The sequence below is a fragment of the Ahaetulla prasina genome, chromosome 5, assembly GCF_028640845.1.
Source record: "Ahaetulla prasina isolate Xishuangbanna chromosome 5, ASM2864084v1, whole genome shotgun sequence".
Lineage (NCBI taxonomy): Eukaryota > Metazoa > Chordata > Lepidosauria > Squamata > Colubridae > Ahaetulla > Ahaetulla prasina.
The window spans coordinates 62,942,969-62,953,064 of record NC_080543.1 but is presented as its reverse complement, the minus strand read 5'-3'; the positions used below and the strand labels follow the sequence as shown (position 1 = coordinate 62,953,064).

General features: G+C 40.3%; 1 protein-coding gene across 2 annotated transcripts in view; it reads right to left on the bottom strand.

Moving 5' to 3' along the window:
* Positions 1-7,542: 7,542 nt before the first annotated feature.
* EFHC2 (EF-hand domain containing 2) overlaps positions 7,543-10,096 on the bottom strand; it is a 58,390-nt gene continuing 55,836 nt past the window's right edge. For both annotated transcript variants that reach the window (XM_058186540.1, XM_058186541.1), the window contains one exon: positions 7,543-8,825. In XM_058186540.1, the coding sequence (XP_058042523.1) occupies positions 8,730-8,825 (96 nt within the window). In that variant the 3' untranslated portion in view covers positions 7,543-8,729. The remainder of the gene's footprint in view (positions 8,826-10,096) is intronic.

Here is a 10,096-nt window from a genome sequence, read left to right as displayed (position 1 = left end):
TCTTCTCTATGATATTAGAGTTTAGGGCCCATTCATTCAAACTTGGACAGTTTTTTTTAATTGCAGTAGGATATAAATGTAATAAAATAATTAATATAATAAAAAGATTGGATAATAATACTATTAAATTTTTATCCCTCCTGTTTAAATGTACTTTGACCAACTGAAATACTCTTAATAACTTATTTATGAGGATTATGCTGCTACTAGAGATATGGTAGGGCCCAGATGACATGTCTTTACTGCTCTAGCCCCTCCCCTATTTTCTGCAACATCATTCTCCCTGTGGTAAAGTTGGACCCACCCATCTACTTTTTTGAAGGCTTTTAAGACTTTGTTTGGGGGTCATCAGCCATGGTGAGCCAGGAAAATGGTTATGTGATGCTGAATGATTGTATTGTCGCACTTTCTTTGTTTTTTATTCTTTGCTGTTCAAATCATGATTTTAACTATGCATATGTTGTATGCTGCCTAGACTTACTTTTCATGAGATGGGTACTACCACTAGCACTTAGACTTATATACCACTTCATAGTGCTTTTACAGCCCTCTAAGCGGTTTACAGAGTCAGCATATTGCCCCCAACAATCTGGGTAGTTATAGAATAGAACAGAATAGATTTTTTTTATTGGCCAAATGTGATTGTACACACAAAGAATTTGTCTTGATGCATATGCTCTCAGTGTACATAAAAGAAAAGATATGTTCATCAACAATTCTAAGGTACAACACTTAATGATAGACAGGGTACAAATAAGCAATCAGGTAACAATCAATATCAATATAAATCATAAGGATACAAGCAACAAAGTTACAGTCATACAGTCATAAGTGGAAGGAGATGAGTGATTGGAATGATGAGAAGATTAATAGTAGTGCAGATTTAGTAAATAGTTTGACAGTGTTGAGGGAATTATTTGTTTAGCAGAGTGATGGTGTTCAGGAAGAAACTGTTCTTGTGTCTAGTTGTTCTGGTGTGCAGTGCTCTGTAACGTCATTTTGAGGGTAGGAGTTGAAACAGGATGTGAGGGATCTGTAAATATTTTCACAGCCCTCGTTTTTGACTCGTGCACTATACAGGTCCTCAATGGAAGGCAGGTTGGTAACAATTGTTTTTTCTGCAGTTCTAATTATCCTTTGAAGTCTGTGTCTGTCTTGTTGGATTGCAGAACCAAATCAGACAGTTATAGAGGTGCAAATGACAGACTCAATAATTCCTCTGTAGAACTGAATCAGCAGCTCCTTGGGCAGTTTGAGCTTTCTGAGTTGGCGCAGAAAAAACATTCTTTCTTGTGCTTCTTTGATGACGTTTTTGATGTTAGCTGTCCATTTTAGATCTTGTGATATGGTAGAACCTAGAATTTTTAAGGTCTCTACTGTTGATACTGTGTTGTCTAGTATTGTAAGAGGTAGTATAATGGGAGGGTTTCTCCTAAAGTCCACCACCATTTCTATGGTTTTGAGTGTGTTCAGTTCCAGATTGTTCCGGTCGCACCACGAGGTTAATTGTTCAATCTCCCTTCTGTATGTGGATTCATCATTGTCTCGAATGAGACTGATCACTGTTGTGTTTTCTGCGAACTTCAGTAGTTTAACAGATGGATCATTAGAGATGCAGTCATTGGTATAGAGAGAGAAGTGGGGAGAGCACACAGCCGTGGGGAGGGGGCCTGTGCTAACTGTATAGGTAACTGATGTGATTCTGCTTAGTTTCACCTGCTGCTTCCTGTTTGTTAGGAAGCTTATGATCCACTTACAAGTGTGTTGAGGTGCCTGTAGCTGGCTTAGCTTATTTAGAAGAGTGTCTGGAATGATGGTATTGAATGCTGAACTAAAGTCTACAAAGAAGACCCTTGCATAGGTCTTTGGAGATTCAAGATGTTGTAGGATGTAGTGCAGAGCCATATTAACCGCATCATTTGCTCGGTATGCAAATTGCAAGGGGTCTAACAGCAGATCCATGATGGTTTTCACTAGCCTTTCAAAGGTTTTCATGACTACAGATGTTAGAGCAACTGATCTGTAGTCATTCAGTTCCTTGATGGTGGTGTTCTTTGGCACTGGGATGATAGTAGAGCATTTGAAGCAAGAAGGAACATAGCACATCTCTAGTGATTTATTGAAGATATGGGTGAAGATGGGGGCCAATTGATCAGCACAGACTTTTAAGTAACAAGGAGTTATCTTGTCTGAGCCTGGAGCTTTTCCTGGCTTTTGTCTGTGAAATAGGTCTTGCACTTCCTTTTCTGTGATCACTAGGGGTTGTGAACCCAATGGGATGGGGTCAGTTGTAGGAGGCTTGGCTGTTGTTGGTGTGTCTGAGATGGGGGTTGTGGAGATAGGTGGCTGTAGTTTCCTTTCAAACCTGCAGTAAAACACATTCAGGTCATCTGCCAGTTGCTTCAGCCTGGGAAGGTGGTTTGCCGTAGCTGGTGATACTTTTAAGAGTTTTTCACGTTTGCTGGTTCATTTGTTGAGAACTGATTCTTTAGCTTTTCAGAGTAGCTTCTTTTTGCTGCTCTGATCTCCCTTGTTAATACATTTCTGGCCTGATTGTACAGCATTTTATCATCTTTTCTGTAGGCTTCCTCTTTGGAATGACGTAGCTGCTTAAGTTTAGCTGTGAACCAAGGTTTGTTGTTACTGTATATTTGCAAGTTCCTGGTCAATACACATAGGTCTTCACAAAAGCTGGCATATGATGTTACAGTATCTGTGAGTTCATCTACGTCTGCAGAGGTACTTTCAAAAACATTCCAAACAGTGCAGTCAAGACAGGCCTGTAGCTTTAACTTTGCCTCCTCTGTCCAGGTTTTCATTGATTTAGTTGTTGGTTTTATGGTTTTAAGTCTTTGCCTCTAAGCAGGTACAAGGTGAATCATGCAATGATCAGAGTGTCCCACAGCTGCCTATGGTAAGGACCAATAAGCATCTTTTAGTGTTGTGTAGCAATGGTCTAAAGTATTCTTGCCTCTAGTGGGACAATTGACATGCTGAAAGTATTTTGGTAGCTCTTTCCTTATGTTTGCCTTGTTTGTTATTTGTTGTTAGTTGCAAAGTCGTGTCCCACCCATCGCGACCCCATGGACAACGTTCCTCCAGGTCTTCCTATCCTCTACCATCCTCTGGAGTCCATTTAAACTCATGCCTACTGCTTCAGTGACTCCATCCAGCCACCTCATTCTCTGTCGTCCCTTTCTTCTTTTGCCCTCAATCTTTCCCAGCATTAGGCTCTTTTCCAGGGAGTCCTTCTTTCTCATTAGGTGGCCAAAGTATTTCAGTTTCATCTTCAGGACCTGGAGACTGCTCTTCAGAGAGCAGTCAGGGTTGATCTCCTCTAGGACTGACTTGTTTGTTCGTCTTGCAGTCCAAGGGACTCTCAGGAGTCTTCTCCAGTACCAGAGTTCAAAGGCCTCAATTCTTTGACACTCAGCCTTTCTAATGGTCCAACTTTCACAGCCATACATTGCAACTGGGAAAACCATAGCCTTGACTATACGCACTTTTGTTGGCAGGGTGATGTCTCTGCTTTTTAGTACGCTGTCTGGTTTTGCCATAGCTTTCCTCCGCAGGAGCAAGCATCTTTTAATTTCTTGGCTGCAGTCCCCATCTGCGGTGAACTTGGAGCCCAGGAAAATAAAATCTTTCACTACCTCCATTTCTTCACCATCTATCTGCCAGGAATTGAGAGGGTCAGATGCCATGATCTTAATTTTCTTAATGTTGAGTTTCAAGCCAACTTTTGCACTCTCCTCCTTCACCTGCATCAAGAGACTTTTTAGTTCCTCTTTGCTTTCTGCCATTAGAGTGGTATCATCTGCATATCTGAGGTTGTTGATATTTCTCCCAGCAATCTTAATTCCAACTTTTGAGTCATCCAGCCCCACCTTTCTCATGATGTGCTCTGCATATAAGTTAAATAGACACTGCAATAGTATACAGCCTTGCTGGACTCCTTTCCCAATTTTGAACCAATCGGTGGTTCTGTGTCCAGTTCTCATTGTTGCTTCTTGACCCACATACAAGTTTCTTGTTTTCTTGCCTTGTTTAGATCTCCCAAAATAATGGCCAGTGAATCGGGGTATTTGGCTTCAGCCTCCATAATTTGGTCAGCTAGAGTTCATAATGCCTTGTTTACACAGGCTTGTGGTGGGACATAAAAAGCAATTAGAAGAAATGAGGAAAATTCACGAGGCGAATAGTATGGTTTGCTTGATAATTAATGTCTCTTTTTTTGTCACAGAATTTATATACTATAGTTATATCCTGAGACCAGCTTTTGTTGATATATAAGCATAAGCTCCTCCCTTCTTTTTACCAGATGTTCTGCAATTCTGTCTGATCGTTGAATCTGAAACCCTGAGGTATGCAGGCTGCTATCATCAATTGATTCATTTAACAAGGTTTCAGAGAAGCATAGGGCTGCTGAATTGTAAAGGTCAGAATTGTATCTGTTTAAAAGGAGTATTTCATCCATCTTGTTAGCAAGTCAATTGCTATGAATTTTGATTAATCTTTACTACACTCTACACTCATTGACAGCATCACCTAAGGATCATCAATGATGAAAGAAGACTAGTATCGTTTTATCTGTGTTGTGATTCCCTGAGTGCATCTAGTTGTTCACTGTGTGACGCAGAATGCTGGACCGGATGGACTGTTGGCCTGATGAAGCAGCATTCCCACCCACTCCATTCTTGCCAATATAGAATTGCCACAGACTCTAGTGAATCAGACAACATACACATTTTTGTAATAAACAAATAATTATGATCCCCATGTAATAAAAATGTTGGTCAGGAGTTATACCCCCACTCAGCAGTCTGCATATCCTTTGCCCTGTTGAGTCACCAAACATCCAAAGACAGCACAGACCCACAAATAGCATATTGCGGAAAGCAATAAACATGTATCTGCCAATTTTAACATGTATCTGGTGGCTCAACAGACTAATGCAGTCTGTTATTAACACAGCTGCTTGCAATTACTGCAAGTTCAAGTCCCACCAGGCCCAAGGTTGACTCAGCCTTCCATCCTTTATAAGGTAGGTAAAATGAGGACCCAGATTGTTGGGAGCAATAAAAGTTGACTTTGTATATAATATACAAATGGATGAGACTATTGCTTAACACAATGTAAGCCGCCCTGAGTCTTCGGAGAAGGGCGGGATATAAATTCAAATTTTTAAAAAAAATCTGCCAATTTTAACAGTAGAAATAACGTAACAACAGAGTTGGAAGGGACCTTGGAGGCCTTCTAGTCCAACCCCCTGCCTAGGCAGGAACCCTACACCATCTCAGTCAGATGGTTATCCAACATTTTCTTAAAAATTTCCAGTGTTGGAGCATTCATTATTCATTATTCATTGTTGACTGGAAATGTTGACTTTAACCATACCATTTTTTGTTGTATTTCTAGTGTCATATAAGAGATAGTACTCATTGTTAAGTGGACCAGGAGCTGTGTTATTGTGGTGTTATTCATATACGTGAAGGGAAATCTCATCCAAGTCAATGCATTCACTTCACTATTTTCAGGCTGGGACCTCTCAAAAGTCTTGCAAACTAAGTTAGAAGACTTAAAACATTTCCTGGTATTTAAAGTATTCAGATCGGTGGTTGGTTGTTACTGGTTCACCCCGAATCGGGAAAACCGGTAGCGTGGGGGAGGCTCCGCCCACCCGATTCTGCGCATGAGCAAAACAGTAGCGACAAATTTTGAAACCCACCTGATTCAGATCCATTTGCATCATTTCCTGGGAATACATATACCCATGATGACGAATCTATGGCACGTGGAATCATATCAGTGGGCACACAAGCATTGTCCTAGCTTACCTCCAGCATGCGTGTGTTGGCCAGCTGATTTTCGGGCTTCAGGCTGTTTCTGTCCTCTGGAGGGCCTCCGGGAGGGGGGAAGGCCCATTTTTTGCTCTCCCCAGGCTCCAGAGGCTTTCTAGGAGCCTGGGGAGGGTGAAAAAAGCCTTCTCCACACCCATGGAGGCCGGGAATGGCCCATTTGCCAACTTCCAGTGAGAGCCTAGAGAGAGTAAAGAATAGGCCTTCCAGTGGGACCGGAAGTCAGGAAACGGGCCATTTCTGACCTCCAGAGGGGCTCTGCGGGGGGTGAGAAAGGCAGTTTTTGCCCTCCCCAGACTCCTAGAAAGCCTCTGGAGCCAGAGGAAAGCAAAAAATGGGCCTTCTGGTCCCACCAGAAGTCAGCAAATGGGCTGTTTCTCACCTCCGGAGTGCCTCCAGGGGGGTGGGGAAGGCCATTTTTGCCCTCCCCAGGCTCCAGAGGCTTTTCACATCCAACTAGTAAAAACTTGAAAGGATGTCCCATTTGCCATAAAGAAGAATGGGTTAACCTACTTTCCAAATCACCAGAAGGCAGGACAAGAAGCAATGTATGGAAACTAATTAAGGAAAGAACCAACCTAGAACTAAGGAGAAATGTCATGACTGTTAGAACAATTAATCAGTGGAATGGCTTGCCTTCAGAAGTTGTAGGTGCTCCATCACTGGAGATTTTTAAGAAGAGATTGGAAAGCCATTTGTTTAGAATGGTATAGGGCAATGATGCCTAACATTTTTGCCAGTGCGTGCCAAGAAGGTAGGTGGGGGTCATGTGCATGCATGCCCACACCCATAATTCTATGCGCCCCCCGCCCGTACATGCATGTGCAAGCCCCCTCCCACGTTCCCCCATGCTCCTGGCATGTGATGGCCTGGTAGCCCCGTTTTTCTCTCTCACCTGGCTCCACAGCATTTCTAGGTGGGCCTCTCGGGGGATGGGGAAGGCTGTTTTTGCCCTCCCCAGACTCCTAGAGAGGCTCTGGAAGCTGGGGACAGCAAAACAACAAGCCTTCCGGTCCCACCAGAAGTTGGCAAATGGGAAGTTTCTGGCCTCCGGAGGGGTGGGGAAGACCGTTTTCACCTCCCCAGACTCCTAGAGCTAGAGAGCAAAAAACAGGCTCCCCCCCCCCCCCAAGACTCTCTGGAGGCAAGAAACAGCCTATTTCCCCTACTTCTGGTGGGCCCAGAAGGCCTGAAAATCAGCTGGCCGGCACGCGCATGGGCAGTGGAGCTGAGTTCATGTGCCCACTGATATCGCTATGCATGCCACCTGTGACATGCGTGCTATAAGTTCGCCATCACGGGTATAGGGTCTCCTGCTGGAGCAGGGGGTTGGACTTGAAGACCTCCAAGGTCCCTTCCAACTCTATTATTCTTTTCTGTTAAGTCTAGGGATATTATAAGTATTTCTATATGAGAATTTCTTGACATATTCCTGTTTGGAGCAATAAAGTCATGAACTATTACAAAATGTATTTCTGAATTGTGATGTATTTTTTTTTTTTAGAAAAATCTCTTTTCAGCTATTTCACAAATTGCTTTCCTTTTTCCAAACAAAAAGAAAATATCTTGTATTAAAGACTTTTTGTTCAGATTGCTGACGATGTCCATATTTAAGGAAAAGACATTCATTCCTGTGAGAAAGTGGAGAAATGTTAAGACAACAGTTAAAGGAATGTATGATTTTTATTACAAATTTATTTTAGCCATTAATAAATCTATTCAAATTCTTGTCCAACAAGGGAGAATTATTTGGTATTCCAAAATATGCTAGAAAGAAATGGGGGAAAGGATTATGAATATCTCACTATTACCAGACTACTGTGCTATAACAAAGATAGGAAAGTTCCAGGTAGGTTGATAAATTTATTATTAATTATATCACTCATGTAAATGTTTTTCCTGAGATAGTATTTAAGAATATCAAAACAAAATCTGTCCCCCAAACAAAATCTGGCTAAATAAAACTGTACCACACTTGTAAGAGGACTGCCTGCACTATTAAACACATCCATCTCTATCTCTATCTCTATTCCCATATCTATTATCTATATCTCTCATATAAATACATACATACACTTATATTTAAGAGAGGCATAAGGCTATATTAACAAAATAGGATGAAGAATGATAGTTACTTTTGTCATGAGACAGCTGAGAACAAAACATGTTTTACATTTTATTAAACTTACTCCATGAGCAATCCGTATCTGCACAAAGCACATCCCTGTGACCTGCTATCAATAGATTTTTATTCTTGATATTTCTTGCATTTTCCTTTGGTTGTTTTTAACTATCAATTGGGAATTTTGAAAAAAATATTATGTTATTATAATCATAGAAAAAGCCTGGCTGTAATCTGAAGTCATTCAAACTATTATTTAGCTTTGACATGCAAATATACATTACTGTTCCTTTTCATGTGGAAGTTGAATTGCAATTACTTATTAACAACATTTAAAATGCTAGGGTGGGGGATTCTGGTCAATTTTTTTCTTCTATGCAACTCTTAAAGGGCCAGGCTTTAATCCCAAATTTTGTAAGGACTTTCTTGAAAAAACAAGGGTAACAGCTTGATTGTTCAAGTGGAAAGGAGCAAAATTCTAAGTTATATAGAATCCATTCCATATATAAGAACTGAAAATAAAAATACATTTAAATTATTATATTGAATATATAGTATAAGCATTTCAAAGAATTACAAAGTATATGAATTATATTTCTACAATAAAATTAAAAAATAAAACTTACATCCCCCCCATAAAATCTGTAGCTGTGATTCTTTTATTTTGTTTAAATAAAAATATGCAGTAACCGTCCAGAAAGAGAAAGTTGTAATGTTTATCCATAAGAAGTACGATGTATGGACTAAGGCTAATCTTTGCTGCCAAAGACATCTTCTATTAATGGTAGGTATTTTATTTTTTTCACTGGAAGTGCTGGTGGCTCCCCACTCCATCCATCTTCATACTGAAAGCACAAGCAAAAGGTAAGAAGGTTTAGAACTGCAAAGTGAAATGGAAAGTAACTAAAAATGATGTTGAATACTAGCAAGCATTGCAGTCTTTGTTTCTATTAAAACAATACACCATATATTTGCATTGTAATTTTAAGTGCTCTCCAGATGACGAGGGGGAGTTTCCCTTTTTTCTGGCCTTTTTCTTCTGTGTGCTCTCTACTTTGATTTACTTGATGATTTACCTCATGATGTAGTGATGTGTCTATCTTATTTGATGTAAATATAGATGTAAAATATATTTAATTACATAAAACTGTAAGTTCATTTCAATGTCTCATTTGGACACCAGACATCATGACTATCTGTATATTTCTTTGGCCTGCTCAGGGAAGGGACAGTGCTGGCCAGTCCTTAATAATTTGGGGTGGAGGGTGGGGAATGCTCTGTTAGACAAACTGACTGCCAATGGGATTCCTCAATCTAATATCCTTCTGGAGAGAGACTGATCTCCATTCAAGAAAAATTAAAATGAGAACAGAAGACAATCCGATAGAATTCCCTTTAGAAATATTGGTAAGGAAGGCACATTATTATGTATGTTCCATTTTAAAGTAGAATACATATTATTAAATAATTGGGTGAGACAATGTTTAATTTGGAAACAGTATGATTTTTATTTCCTCCTTGCATAGTTCCTCTGTGCAGTTTCTAAATGTGATTATTTATTTATTTATTTATTTATTTATTTATTTATTTATTTATTTATTTATTTTATTAAATTTTTATACCGCCCTTCTCCCGAAGGACTCAGGGCGGTGTACAGCCAAGATAAAACACGAAATATATACAAGTTAAAACATTTAAAACCTAGCAAATTACAAAAAGGCTGAATATTAAAATTTAGTTTTAAAATTTTAAAAATATTAATAAAACCCCAAATTAAAATTTGACACTATTATGCCAGTCCCGCTTGAATAAATAGGTGTGTTTTGAGCTCACGACGGAAGGTCCGAAGATCAGGCACTTGACGTAAGCCAGGGGGAAGTTCGTTCCAGAGCGTCGGTGCCCCCACAGAAAAGGCCCTGCTCCCTTCTCCTAATTAAATTCAAGCTTCAAGATTTTGGTTACCACCTTTAAAGCGCTCCATGGCTTAGGACCCGGGTACTTACGAGACCGCCTGCTGTTACCTTTTGCCTCCCACCGACCCGTACGCTCTCACAGAGAGGGTCTCCTCAGGGTGCCATCTGCCAAACAGTGTCGGCTGGCGGCCCCCAGGAGTAGG